General features: G+C 34.4%; 2 protein-coding genes across 2 annotated transcripts in view; both read right to left on the reverse strand.

Annotated features, from left to right (window-relative positions):
* LOC128999924 (ubiquitin carboxyl-terminal hydrolase 43) overlaps nt 1–14,143 on the reverse strand; it is a 39,996-nt gene extending 25,853 nt beyond the window's left edge. Inside the window, exon 1 of the mRNA XM_054426710.1 lies at nt 13,103–14,143. Within this exon, the coding sequence (XP_054282685.1) occupies nt 13,103–13,984 (882 nt within the window). The 5' untranslated portion in view covers nt 13,985–14,143. The remainder of the gene's footprint in view (nt 1–13,102) is intronic.
* LOC128999925 (uncharacterized) lies at nt 5,619–7,535 on the reverse strand. The gene has a single exon (XM_054426711.1). The coding sequence runs from the start codon at nt 7,414–7,416 to the stop codon at nt 5,692–5,694; it is 1,725 nt and encodes a 574-aa protein (XP_054282686.1). The 5' UTR covers nt 7,417–7,535; the 3' UTR covers nt 5,619–5,691.
* Nucleotides 14,144–15,796: the final 1,653 nt, after the last annotated feature.

Consider the following 15,796-nt stretch of genomic DNA (forward strand, 5'->3'; position numbering starts at 1 on the left):
CTCTAACCATTACACCAGCTCGTTCCCCAAACAGCAGTACAGCTCGTGACATCTAAGCTGGCACTTGGCAAATCACTACTAGCATCTTGTTCAAAAACATCTTGTCCCGTCATGCGGGTTGCGTCAACTGTCCTCGCGACTCATGTGAAGGCGCTCAAGTACAATGCAAGGGGAGTCAACCCCAAGAGAGGTAGAGGAAATGTTTGCAGTCCGGTCTTTTCCCTACTTCCACCCTCCTCCCGCCTACACTGCCCGTGCTAGGCCAAGTGCCAGCTTAGGTGTCACGAGCTGTACAGTAGTAGCAACCAGTAATTTGCCTACGTCACGAGACTCAGTCATTATTATTCCAACCCATTCACAGAACGCATAAATAATCGTTAACCAAAATAATCGCGAGCACGGCCAAGCAAACGCGACCCGCGCAGTAGCGTGAGATCGGAATGTGATGCTGGTTCCGGACCGTCAAGATCAACTTTCTACGCGGCCGGACATGTGTAAATTACCGGAAGCAGTGCTGCCACTAACACTAATTAAAGGGAAATATTGCCCCATCAAACTCTCAACGCTCCAAATATAGGGATTTTGAAGTAGGCCTATCCTAGGCCATCTGGTCCTGGTGTAGTCCAAGGTTAAAAAACGTAAAATTTTCAGAACTTATTTAAGATTCCAAGATTCGTAATGTAATAAATTTTACGATCGCATTAAAGATGATGAGTTACAGTAGCTATTCGTGATTCCATGTAACAACTGATTTCCAAATAAAATAACTATGAGCAAATGTCAGCATTTTCATTACAAACAGGTTGAGGTTGGTAAACATTCCATGTTTAACGATTACGAGTGCAAAAATCCTACTCACGTTTTTGTGCTCAAATACTGTATGCTGAAATAGGCCTATCACAATAACCTATCAATTTCGAAGCATCCACGGAAGAAGCAATCAACTAAAAATGAAAATGTCAGACATTCAGTCATCAATGTAATTTGTAAAGTATATCTGATTTTCTTATTTTATTTCTAGTTTTTCGTCTGTCCTACTGGAAGTACAAGTACAAGCCCCCGAGAAGGCGTCCCACTTCCGGCACTCGTGTCCCAAGTAGGCCTAGTCAACTCTTTTCTCATTAGTCCCCACAGTTTTCGACTTTGGATTGTCCCATTGTTTACACTCTCCACCTATTGTTACAACTTGTCACTTCTGTTTGCATGTAATGTTTCCGGCTTTTAGGTTAATGAGTAAGGTCTGATTCAATTGTTAGTTTGAAATCCATTACACGGAAAGTTTATTTTCATAATAAGTAAAACCTTTGGAAAGGTATGAAGTTGTTACTACTGTACTTAATCTTTAGCCAAAGAATAAATAACGTATCGATCACAGTTAACCTAAAGACTATGCTAATTTTCAGCTGTTTTGCTTCATCTATGTTTAGGTAAGTTTTTATTGAATTCTACACATTTTCCACATTTATTTGAGAAGTTATTAATTGTATTTGAGAACCATTACTTGTATTTAAGAAACTATCAAATGTATAAATGAGATTGGTTATTAGAATTTGATAAAACAAAAAAACGTATTTTGAGAATAGTCAATTGTATTTGAGAAAGTATTACTGTATATGGAATTGAGAAATCGTTAATTTTAATTTGAGAAGTTGGTTATTGTAATGGTTGGCTATACAGCTCTACTGACTATTGTCATTTAGTTTTATGTGTTAATTGTTATTGTTTACTTCTAGTTGATATCTTCTATCTAAGTTATACTATTATATAAAAATCTAGTGGTGTCTGTCTGTATGTGTGTTACTAATAGGCACATAAACTACTGAACTGACTGGGCTTAAATTTTACAAAAATATAGCTACCATACAAAGGACCATTATAGGTCTATTTACACTTTGATACTGGCCGTGGTCTTTGCCCCTTTGGCTTTAAAAGTTCTGAGGTGAGGATTTTAAAAGTAAATATTGATTGGTCTCCATGGCTGCCATTAAAACACACACAATGTTTACAATTTGCCATGCCACCCAAATGTAAACAAGCTGAACTGTCAAACCACATTAATTCACAATTCTACAGCTGGTTTATAAATATAATATTCTCTACAATCATGTGACATGATTATTTATTCTTATATTTGATGGTTCATTGATTATTGGTTTTATGAAATAAGTGAGATTGTATATCTGTTGCTGTGTCTAACCCTAATTAATTATTTAAAATTTCGCTAATGTGAATGGTTGTATTGAAAGATTTTGGTGTAAAAAATAGTAAAATTATAAATAAGTCGCATTTACTTGAATCATTATAACATTTTTGAACACTTAAATTGTGTGAGTACGGTACACACACCTTTAAAATTGAAACTTTTTTCTCAAGGAGATGATTAATTAACTTTTGACACTTCCTGTAGATTTCACATTCTATTCTGAATAACTTTTTACGAGCGTTCCATGGTTATTACTATTTTCAACCAAGTTCCTCTTAACTTAACTGACCCTTGACATAAACATTGTTTGAATGACGTTAAATTTCCTAATTCTAAGCTATATAAAAATATTTCAATTTAAAACAAACAATCGGGTGGATTTTATAACAAAATTTGGTCTACCTAAATCTTCCGACTGATGATGAACCTACGGGTTTGAAATTAATATCGGACCACAATAATAAGGATTGTTAAGGTAAGACTTTACTATTTATTTGATTTAAAACAAACAATAAAAAACTAAGTTTTATATGCACTTGCCTTTGGTACCGGTACATGAATAGTAGGAGTTATAAATAGTAGGGCTAAGTATGTTTCTGTTTGTTTTAGTAATAAGAGTGTTAATGTTTTTGTTTGTTCTCATAGTAGGTATATAATGAGATATTTTTATAATCAATGCTTAGCGAGCAATGCTTTTTAGAAACAAGATCACATGTTTAATTTAATTCAACCCGTAATATTAACCAGATGTTGTAAATTATTGTTTGTCTATGTTTGATTTTATCATTTAAAAGTAAGTAAAAGCTTTGAGGTTTTTACTTGTTTTATTGTTTGAAAATGTTTTTTTATGTAATTAGTAAGTTAATAGTTTCGATAGGTACATTTATTGGAATTTAATCTTATTTTACTCCTTTTTCATGTCAGATTTCAAAAAGCACCATTTGAACATAGGCTACATCAACCCCAGACGAAGGACGGGTCCTCTACTAGTATACTAATAAAAATACTTTTACCTAAATTATTCTATCATGATAAATTCAGATTTTTATGAGTTTAATCAGCTGAATTTTGAGTTTTTCATGATCAAATCACAATTTCTCAAATACATTTAACCATTTCTTAAATATAATCATTGACTATCTATACCTACAGTAGGTATATATAGTCAATGATATAATTTACTGCTCTTAAATTATTTTGATGCCTTCTCAAATTCAACTAACTGTTCTGAATTTCTAAAATATTTTTGACGAATCTCAAATACAATTGATATGTTCTCAAATAAACATAACTGTTTCCCAAATAAAATTTGAAAAGATGTAGTTCCAGTACAGTTTGATTGATACAGTATTGGTACAGCGATACAGTTAGATTCACCGGCACAGTTTGGGTAAAGTATTTTAATTTAACAAGTGTTGGTACAGTTTAAACCTCAATCTAGATACAATAGTTGGATTCAAAGGGTCTCGGAACATTTTAAACCACTTATTTCAGGTACAGTTTGATTCAAACGGTCTGCATAGAGTTTGATTCACTTAGATTAGGTTTGATTCCCCAGGACAAGCCGCAGCTGGTTATGCTCTGGTGAGTTTTTAGTCACAGTCGTGTGGTAAGGACTTCACGCTTTCCCCCAGATTTTAAACAGTGTTGACAAACCTTCTATCTGTTTCTACTCCAAAAAAGTGTGAATTCATTTTAAATTAGCGTCTAGCGTTTAAGTAGCCTTTTTAACGTATTTAAATTGTTTAACGGCAAATAGTCAAATCCGTTTTATTAAACATCAATATTCGTTTTGGAGAAGGTCCCATATATGGAATGAGCTGTTACTCATGTTAAGACCTGGACCCGGGACCAATTTGTTTTTTCGTTTTGAGGTCCCTAGAGGACAAAAAACACCATCCGTTCGAATTCATATAGATATATATATATATATATATATGTGTGTGTGTGTGTGCGTGTCCGTTAGCACGATAACTCGAGAAAAAATGATCAAATTTTGATGAAATTTGGCACAAACGTATAAACCTACATTTATTCTAACGAGTTCGCGAACCAGTATGATTGGACTACGGGAACGGCGGTTTTTATGGGGTAAACATTTTGGTTTTTTTTTTTGTAAAAATGGGGTTTTTCCCATTTTTTTCTCTCTGAAAACATAAAATTTTGCAATTTCTTTCCAAACCATTTTATAGAACTCAAACTTGTTAAACTAATACTATTTAAATAAGGAATAAATTATATACTTTTAAGGAGATATTTTAGTGTATATCCAATCAGGCAAATGGACATTCGCTTAGTCTGCAGGTTTGCTGTGACGGGGATATTTGGTTGTATAATAGGTATAGACATCCCAAGAACAAAACAACCTGCGCAAAAACGAAAAGATCACGTGGTTCGCACCGGTACTTGTGGCGTACCGGGTACCCTTCAAACCTGCGCGGCTCGAAATGGCCGAGGGTTCTTTTGTTTCTGGTAATACTATAATAAACATTTATCGAAGATTGAATTAAATTCAACGTACAAGCATTGTTGAAAGGCAATTCAGTAAACTTTTTTAAATGTTAAACACTTGTTTATACACTCTATAATATTCGTTCTAAGGTAGATGTTTAAGAGAAATTCATTCCATGGATAATGATCAAATATTCATGATATAGTAAAACGATCTTGAGGATGCAAATTTATTTTTGAACCCAAGACCTCAGTCTACAGCAATTACTTTCGAGCATTGGGAATCAACTAGGTTTACAGTACATATAGCCAACAGAATGAGAAGTGGTCAGTAGTGGAATGTTTAGTATGTGGGAAGGAACAGCAACAAGCCAATTACATTCCTAATTGACTGAAGGTGTTCTAATTGAATTACAGACAGGATGGCACAATTAATCGACGGATCAAATATCTTAGACGTAAACATTTGTTTTCAATTGCATTATTGTTTACATTTATGAAGCTTATCTATTAAATTAAGATTCTTGTTAAAAATTTATCAATTTGAATTTGAATTTTCAAATTTTAACTAGTCACTAATGTTTATTCATGGAACACATTGAAATTATCTAAATAAAGTATGATTGATATAGGCTAAGTCAATAACATTTACACTACATATAAAATACAATTCACCGAATACTAGATATTTATTTTCAGTTGGTTTAACTTAAATTTAAAATAGTTTTCATGACTTTAAATAGTTATTAAGTTTTGAATATCTTAATATTCAAGCCTCAGTATCCTTTGTGAACTTTACAAGGTGTAAAATTACAAATCTTAGCCTTGAATTGTTTATATAAATTTAGGTTTAGGCAGGCCTGTACAAAAAACTTCTACTAACCAACTCATCTTACCGCCTGAATCATTCGGGGGAGTATTTACAAAATTTATTACATCAACTTTATATCCGTTAATTTTTTTCTGTCCTCAAAAATGACCAACTAGCCATGTTAATAACTGTAATTATGTATAGTAACCTTAAAATAACAATCATATCACTTTTTAACATCTACAAATTTTCCCTTGACAGACACTTTGTGCCCCAAAAACCCCACAGCAACATATAAAACCTTCTCAACATGATCTCGCAGATGTTTTTGCTTGCAAGAGTCTGGACGAAGCATCAAGCTGCGTAAACTTTCCTCCACAATCTCGCCAACTTTTTGTAAAACCTTGCAGATGTTATACTCAAAGTGTATCATGGTGTTTCCAAAACCTTCAATAGGAATTACAACACTTTCGCCTCTGTAAGAGCCCACTTCCCTTATCGTACTCACTTCATTTCCAATTCCCAAGGAAGCGATCAAAGCTGACATCAAATTATGGTATCTACCTTCCTCAGTTTTTAAATCGTATACCTTAGAATGTTCCAGATAAATTTCTAACTTGTTTGCAAACTTTTCAACATCGTGATCTTTTAAAAAGTCGATAAGTGTTTGGCTCTCGGTTTCAGTTACATTGAGTTCTGTCGCTATCCAGTGCTTGAACCCAGCTGCGAAAATTCCTTTTGTTTCTACATTCGGGATTTGTATTCGCCAAATTTCCTCCTTAGCATAACGTTTTGGGGTAATCAAATTCAAATAGCCGAGGTTTATGAAAATGCTGTAAAAATCTTTTCCAACATTTTCTGACACGATTGTTTTTGCATATTTCTCAATAACTACTTCTTTACTTTCACCTGAAAGTAATAAAAAGTCTTTGTACTGCGGGGATAAGAATCCCTTGTATGCAAATTTAACTAAGTCTGAGTTACTTTGTAGTAGATAGTAATCAAATTCTTGTTTAGTTAAAAACCCAACAATAGACCCTGGATTGTACATTTCTGTTTTATTCACAAAAAATCCACCATACCACTCTTTCAACCTGTCCATTTGATGTACATTTTGCACCAACTTACCCACTTCTGTTTCTGTGAAGCCAAAATAATCAGTAAAAGGTTCGTCAAAAACAGTGTCGTACAAGACATATTGATAATCAAATTCGCCAACACCGCTCGGAACCACATCAAAATTCAAACTCCCGGTTATGACAGCTTTTAGTAAATATTGGTTTTCTTTAAATGTATAATCGTACAACCTTTTAAACATCTCCAATACAAAATTGAATTCTGATCCTTGTCCAAGGCTACTAAAAGCGTTGATGAGTGGAAGATCGTAGTCGTCAACTAACAAACAAACGTAAGATTCAAAATGTTCAAACAACAACATACTAAGGAACTCCAAACTATCGAACATATACTCTTTGTCAAGACTACCCGATAGAAAATTGTCCAACCTTGGTATTTCATCTTCATCCAAAATTGTGGTTTCATTATCCAAGTATTTCGCTAGAAATGGATAACTTCTGTATAAATTTACAATAACTTTATTTAGCTTTTTTCCTATTTCACTAACACTTTTTCCTTTCACTTGGCTCAAGTTCAGGTAAATTACAGGATGTTTTCCCATTTTCTCCATTGCGGTTTCAATTTTAGATATCTTCAAGGGTTCAAGGACTTTGACATCATTTGAGATTTTCAACTCACCACCATTAAAAAATATTGTATTCTTCCTCTTTTCTTCAGGCAAGGGTTTTGCGTTTTCATCTGATTCAATTTCAAAAAATGTCTTAAGCATTTCCAAATTCACAGTTTTTCCCCACCTCCTTGGTCGTATGATCTGAAACACTTTTTCATCTCTTTCCAAAAGTCGGTTGATCAAAAGACTTTTATCAACATACATCCTGTTTAATGCTAATGTTTGGAAATCAGTAAATTTATGTTTAACTTCCTCAGTCAGAGAGTATCCAAAGAATATGAAACAGAGATACAACAACGACACTTTACAGCGAGAAAAACACTTGATGGATGAATCAACGGCATTATACATTATTCAAATTACATGATGGTGTAAAAATAATATTAGTAATACATTAAGATTGTAATCTAATCACCGAGATGACAATATAGGGGCAATAAACACAAACTTAAAAAGTTATTTTTATTTACTCCTATTTGTAGGCCTATTACAAATCTTATTTCAAAATATTATCATTGTGGTTTTTTAATTGGATTAAAACATCCTAGATCCGTTTTGGATGAAAAAAAGCTCTCAAATGATAGTAATTTTCATTTACTCACTGAGTTGAAAGCTGTGTGAACGACACTTAAATCATGATTTTTGAAATTGTTAAAAATACAGCATGCAGACATTGATTGTCAGTGTACTCCACGACAGGCCCGCAGCTGGTTAAGTGAGGTGGGCTGCCAGACTGATATCTCAAATGACCTTGACTCACTTTCATGACCTTGATAAGTTTCCTGGTCTCATCCATACCCTTGAGTGTCTTTCCATTCATAGCATAGCAGGCAAGTGGGCAAGTGGAGTGAAGCTCTTGGCATATCACCCGAGTAAATGAGCGATTTCCTGGTTTGTCTAACAGAAATTTCTGCTCATTGGTCTTTGAATGGTAAAAAAAATACTTTGAACTTAATCGATGTTAAAACATTTTATCTACGGCTCAGGAGCAATTAATATGAAACTCCTTAAAATGGCAACCTCAGTTAATCCAAAACCAAGTGTAGTAGTAGTAAAGATTATAAAATCCATACTGTAAACACTCTGTCTACTAATCCTAAATACAGATTATATAGTCTTACCATAATAACCTACTTACTGTATCAACCGTTTCACTTTAGCCATCCACTGATGGTAAGACCAGTTGAAATTTGATTAAGTGTTACTTCTTTAACCTGTATTATTAAAACAATAAGTCAATAAGGTACAAAGCTTCATAACTAAATTGTTTAAAGACGTTACCAAAGACATTCCTATCATATCTGCCTCATAGTGCTAGTGACAACCGATCCAACTGTCTACTATCCAGCAGTTGAAACAAAATGCAAAACAAAACAAACAATGCTAATTCCATTTAGAAATTTGGAGCAGCCTCAAACAATTCTAAAACCACAAAAGGTGGAATGACTCATCCCCCATAAACTAATAAAATATTCCAAACAACTCATGATTCATAACAGCAAAAATAAATATTACATATGCCTATAAAAGTGCCCCAATACTTCCAACGGCACAAAGTACAATATCGTATCAATTTAAACTATTATTGGGTAGGACATATCAATATCTGTAGGACAGTTTCAATCAATGTTTTTCCCATTTCTAATGTGTTTATAAAAGCAGCAGAACATTTGGCAGAAGGCCCAACGGCTGGCCGAGCTGCCAACTAGGCCTACGCGAACTAGGGCTGGCTACACTTCAGTTCCTTCAATCAATAGCTTTCTATTTAAAGTAAAACAGAAGTTATCTGTACTTGAGTAGCTTGTATAAGAGAGTTATAATTACTGAAATGTGCTTCTGTTCTGATTGACCAAGCCTTAAATTCTCTCAATTAACTCAAGCAAAGGATCAATTAATATAATCTTTGACTACGGTATTCTCTATCCAATGATATAATTTAAAACAGTCTACAACAATTAACACCTGATAGTCAACAAAATTACCATATGAATCTCTTATATTGCTGTATTGAATAATAAGGTTATTACAAACCGTTGTTAGGCTAATGTACGTGTACTAAGTAGATATCAAAGTATTAATTCTGGTTACCCTTAAGTCACTGCCATTTCAGCTATGCTGGCTATAGCAATCCATTTAAGAAGAATCCCACAAATGTTGGGAATAAGCTAAAAGACGCAAAGTAAATAAAAGATACGTCTAATAACATTTCAAACATATATAAGCGTGTGCTGTTAACTCACAAGACGGTAAATATACATAAAAAATGGTAAGAGGTGATCGATTTTGATTGGACACTCCAATCATCATCAGACCCATAGGCGGATGAGGGTCCAATAGAATTTGAATTGGAGTGTCCAATCGAAATCGATCACCACTTACCATCTTTAAGTCCACAACGTCTGGTGAGTTTACAGTATAAGCGTTAATATATGTTTTAAATGTTACATATCTTTTATTTACTTTCAACACATACAATGCTGATCAAGAAGTTACTAAGCTAAAAGACTAAAGCCTACATCCATATTTTACATATTTATTTTTTATCCTGTAATTTACTTGTGATTAGCATTTATACTGTCATACTTTGAACAAAAAGTTTAACTGAATAAAAAGACAAACTCTTAATGTTGAAGCAACAAATTGATTATATTTCTCATAATCTCGTAATGTTTAAAAGTGTCATTAACTCTAACAATTCAATTATAATTGTTTCATATCAAAATATCTCAATCAATATAATAGTTAAATATTTAAATCATAGGGAGGATTTATAAAGTTATGTCAAGTCAGAGATTTGGGTCTAATGCGTGGGCTTTTACCGAATTTCTCATATCAGGAATAAGCTATTACCGTAGGTCTCATAATAAGACCTGGACCCAGGACCAATTTACATTTTCGTTTTGACGTCCCCAGGGCCTAAAACACCATCCGTTCAAATATACAGGGTGACAATTAAGTCTTAAGACGACTTAACTTTAAATTAAAACCGAAATAGATATCACAACCAAATTTGGCATATCATTACGTTAATCAGGAAGGTTGATATGTCGTCAGGCTTGATTAAAGGGTATGCATGTTAAGGGTAATTATGCATGATGTATCGAGTGTGAGGTAGTCGGGGCTCACCTGTCATCATGACATCATAATGATCATCGGGATTTAGCACTATCGGGCTCATCGTCTGGTAATTCCCTATTTCCTATCTTGACAAATTTGATCCTAAGTTATTCCTTTGTTTGCCATTAACATGAGTAATTCTTAAGGACAGTACTTAGATTTTGTTGGAAAAATGCTAAAAGAACCAGCCTTTGTTCATGAAATAGACACTTGGTGCAAGCGTGGTATCATTTTCAGATTTTTAAACAATCAAAATCAGTATTGCACTAGGCTACCTATTAAAAAAATTAAATTAAATCCGAAAACATTATTTAGGTTAAAGAAGATTAATCAAACGAGAATCTTTTACCGGATTTCACAAAAAAGTGACAAAGACGTAAACTGCGAACTCATAGGCTTTCAAAATCTCCACCTTTACTAACAAAACCAAAATACCGTACCCGAATTGCCAAATAAAAAAGATAAATAAAAAGTCCTGCTTTCCCTGTGTCTTGATTGTGCTTGATCCCTTGCAACAGGTTAGCTACTTACAAATTAAAGTTTTTACAAATTTACTGGTCCCCTCGAGAATAAATAAACGACGAATACGTGAGGACAACCCCAGTAATGATATTGTACCAACATCTTTTAGATATTCATACCAGGCATTCTCATGTCTATCATAACACCCTCACCCTACCAACCCAACCACTTTGAGAGTGGCTTTGCATGCAAATTTATCTTTTCTGTAAAAAATACCTGTGTCGCAGCAAACCAGCGGGATAAGAGAATTTCCATTTGTATGATTAGCCTACTAACATATCTCCTTCAAAATGTCTGGTTTATTCCTTATTGAAGGTAATAATTATTGAAGGTAATAAGTTAGTGTTTTTTTTATGGAAATGGTAATAGTTCAGTATGAAATAGCCTGAATTAATTTTCCAAATTTGATCAAAGTATAACCAACAACACAACAAACAAACCCACTCAACAACAACACGCAACACAACAATTATAACAAGCAAACTACAACAGTTTACTTTTTTTTGGAACTTTCTCCTTGAGTAGGCCTATTAGGCGTAAAGTATAAAAACGCTTAAGAATACTAAATTGTATGTTCTTAAAGCTCTAAAAAATGGTTTGGAAAAATAGCAAATTTTATGATTTTTGTATAGGCCTAGTGGAAGTATACTTAGTGCTAACGAAAAAATATTTCCACATTCAGCGTGAAAAATCCTGCAAGTAGACTCCTAAATTAAAATGTTGTTAACTTAGGTGAAGTTGTTATTCAAACTATTCAATGTGTAATTTATTGAGGCCTAATTGAATATTAGCCTATACATCATTTTAAATATTGTCTTAGATATTGATAAGATTGAGATTGATAAGTTATATGTTTTTGATTCTTAAGTTAAGACTACCTATTTGTACTGACCAAGCCCAAGTTACCTAAGTTAGGCCTATAATAGCATAGGGCGAAAGTTAGGCTACATGTCATGCTAAACAATTAACTAGGTTCATTAACAATTAGGGTCCAAAAACACTTTGAAACTACAGTACATGCCACAGGGGAAGAGAAGCATAAAATATAGAACATATGTTTGAGAAAAGGCGCTATACTAATCCTATTCAATTCAATCGGACTCAACTAATATTGTCCCTTAATCTGATCCTTACGAAATTTGAATCTAGGGCTACTGTATACGGTAAATTCATAACACAAAATAAACCACTTAGGCTAACTTAAATAATTACATGATTAACATAACATTAAACTGGTTCTTGGGAAAAGTACCGATACCGAGAGTCGTTGTCAAAATTTGACTGTGGATAATTGGGTAGGCTTACGTACCGGTACCAATAGGATAAATGGAGCACAGGCCTATGGTTCAGCGCATAGCAGTGCAATATTGGTAAGTCGAAACCGAAAGTGACACATTAGAAATAGGTACCATTGTTACGATCAAAGCGAAATCGCAAAGATATCCCAAGATCGCAGCAACATCCGCAATCACCCAGTGTAGTTGAGATTTTTTACTTGACACTTAACAGCATTTGGACCACCGTTAATGGTGGAAACCTCAATTGTAGGTTTTTGGCGCCGATGATTTATTAAAAAATGTAAGAAGTTTCTCAGTTCTGTACAACACTGATTCACGGTCTTCTTCCAGGTTAAAAAAAGTCAAGCATAACTTGATAGGCCTACACACAGAATCTCCGGTTCCTGACCTGGATTATGACTAAAGTCGGGACCACGTAAGTTTGCAGTTGGTGGCAGCCAATCACAAGACAAGGCTAGTGCGACGTTGCCACATCGCTCGTTGACAACACTAATTAAAATATATTAAGCAATATTTTCAAATCAGCTGGTATTATTAGATTTGGCAACACCGCACGGTTATCATTGGTTAATTCAAATACCATATGGGAAATAGGCTCCTCCCTCAACTGCAAACTTGCGTGGTCCCGACTGTAGTTATTTTATTTTATTTACAGTTAAATATTAACTAATGTACTTGCGATCAAACAAACCCCTTATGCAAACCACATGGTTATTAATCTCGGTTAGTTTTGGATTTGCTTACAAACGTGATCGGAAATGGTTAGGTAGGCTACACATCGTAAACAACATTGAATAATGTAAACATATCAGTGACAGCACTGACAACAACTAGGAAAAAGAATCTTTAGAAGAAACTTTTCCAAACAGCTGTTGGTTCGTTTCATGGATGACATATTTTCTTAACATTCATAAATAACATATTTAGTACGGTGTATATAGAAGGACACTTACCTTAATCACTTTGTACTTCTTCTTAGTGGCCGTATTGAGATCTTCATGGACTTTGTCTAGTAGCCACAACAAAAATTCCTGCGCATCGTGTTGGTTGTTCCCTCGATACTGGCTCCCGTACTTGTCCACAATCAGTTTGAACTTGTTCGACATTTCTGGATCATACTGACACGACCAAATAGCTTTTAATAATAATGCTAATTGCTCCGTTACCTCTCCTTTGGTACCATACTTTTTTGAGTTCAACTTATTCCTTCTTGACAAATCTGCTTTATATAGATCAAGCACAAAATATTCAGCCAAAATATCGGTGTGGCTCAGGCACTGCAATACTGCATTGATAAAACAAGTGTTACCATGGTTTCGAAGACCCATTACACCGGGTACTTTATCACCATTACCGATAAGAAGAGGTTTGGTTGGCGGTACTCGAATATCAGATGAAGAAAGTGACATGGTGTACCTTCTGCGGCTACTGTAAACATAATTGGGACATGCATTCTTGTTGTTTTGAATGCCTAATGCAGAAACCTTTTGAACCACTTTGGTGATAAACTTGTTCCACGAAGGACGTCGGAAAAGTTTTTTGTTTTGCTTTTGAATGTCCATGTTTTCGTTTTCCTGGATCACCATCGAACTTTTATTAGATAGGTTATCTTTGCTGTCCTTATGTTTTGCTTTGCGTTTGCTACACCTTGTTCCACTCAAAGCATTCCTAGTTAAAGTGAAGGTTCTTTTAAGTTTTGATTCTTGTAAGTTAGAAATTAGTGACTGATCACAATTGTCAGCATCATTTGTAACATTTAATGCTTGTCTATCACTATGTAATTCACCATCTGAAGTCGGTGTTTTTAACGGGACACCAAGTGCCACCTCCGACATACTATGCACAACTCGACCAAATTAATCATTAAATATTAACTCCACTGAAGACACAAATAAAGCACAGAATCACACACAACCTAATTAGTTAATTCAAACACAAATTTTCACTAGACAATTTCGCCATGACAAATGCACAACCAGAAGCACTTTCAGTTGAAGTTGAGACTTGACAAGGACCAAGGACGTCAAATAAAACACTGAATTGTGGGTAATGTTATGGCAAGTTAGGCAACCAACAAAACAAATTTGTGTACCACTAAGTAGATTTTTAGATTATACATCGGTGGATTTAATCATAGTATTTTATTTCTTCTTATTTAGTTATACTGCAACAATTTGGCTAGTTTTTTTATGGATTTCTAGAAAAGTAGAAAAATTAATCTTAAGCTATTAAGCTGACCAACAAGGACATAAGTTAGATTGTTGAACAAAATTAAACTTGTAAAGTCGTCTAAAAAAACCTTGTTTATATCAGGGTCATATATCACCTCTATTGTTCTGCTCATCCCCCAATCAATGGCCACAGTCCCGCTCCTCCACTATTCCCATCCCTCACCCAGGTCCAAGATTTGAATCACAACCTCCATACGCATAAGCGTCGTTACAGTTACAGTATCTTCAGCCAAACTGCACCCCTGGGATTTTTTACTCTTCTGCTTGTTTATTTTGGCCTTTGAGCTATTTGATTTATTTCTTATGTTTGTGTGTGTTTAAAAGGGAACGGTCCATACCCTTATATAGAATATCTTATAACTATACTTTCTCCGACACACCCATTAGAATCGATATCACTTGCCCATTGTCATTGTACAAACTCAAACTTATTTATTTACGACCGTTACCGGTACAAACTGCATAATATCATAGATAAAACAAAAGGGAGTATGTTTTATCATAGATAAAACGTGTTTTATCTATGATAATATTGTCAACAAACATTCCTCTTTAAGCAAACAAAAAACAACCCTTCGACAACATCTAAAAACTGAAGATTCGTTATAAAATGTAAATCGCTTTTAAGGTGTAGTGGTTAGAGCGCGGGACTTCGGTCCCGGGTTCAAATCCCCGCCAAATAACCATTGGATTTTATCTAAGTGATAAAATGCCGCAACCCTTAGTTCTTGCCTGAAGTAATGTGAAAAACACTTCCGGGCTCGTGCCTATAGCATCCGAGAGAAAACGGTCATTATATGTCTGATATGATGAGTGATGATGACAAAAAAACGTTCACGGCTTCTCAAACCATACAGCCGTAAATTGGAATGGCGACAATACAAAGGTAGGTATTTTAAGCCAAGTATGAATGGAGATGAGTGTTGGATGAGTGGCTCGATTTTGATGGACAAGTTCTTAGACAAAGCTGTTGATTAATAAGTTTGATTTATCATAAGAGATAAAGTAAGAAATTTTGGAAAAGGTCAACATTTTTCGTAACAAATACCAGACACAATATACAAAAAAATTTGAGTACCATTGGCTGCTTCCAAACAAAACAGCTGTTAAAGTAACACCACTTACGACGTTGCCACTTCGAAGGCCGCGGCCTGGAGTTAAAGGCGGCCGTGCCGTTGTTCTTCCCAATGCTTGAAATTCCGGGGATTTAATTTTTATTGCTCGTAAAAAGCATATTGTTTTTGTGATTAAAACATAAAACAGAGAGCAAGGACATTGATTATAGAGCATAAGTGTACACTGTGTAACTTACATAATATAGTATATATTATATGTATACTATAATGTATAATAATTTATTGTTCTATAAAAGTCATGGTGGAAGGAAAGTACAATTTGTATTTTCCTTCCGCCATG

The sequence above is a fragment of the Macrosteles quadrilineatus genome, unplaced genomic scaffold (genome assembly GCF_028750875.1).
Source record: "Macrosteles quadrilineatus isolate MER2022 unplaced genomic scaffold, UCM_ALF_1.0 Scaffold_8__2_contigs__length_117827958, whole genome shotgun sequence".
In the NCBI taxonomy this organism is placed as follows: domain Eukaryota; kingdom Metazoa; phylum Arthropoda; class Insecta; order Hemiptera; family Cicadellidae; genus Macrosteles; species Macrosteles quadrilineatus.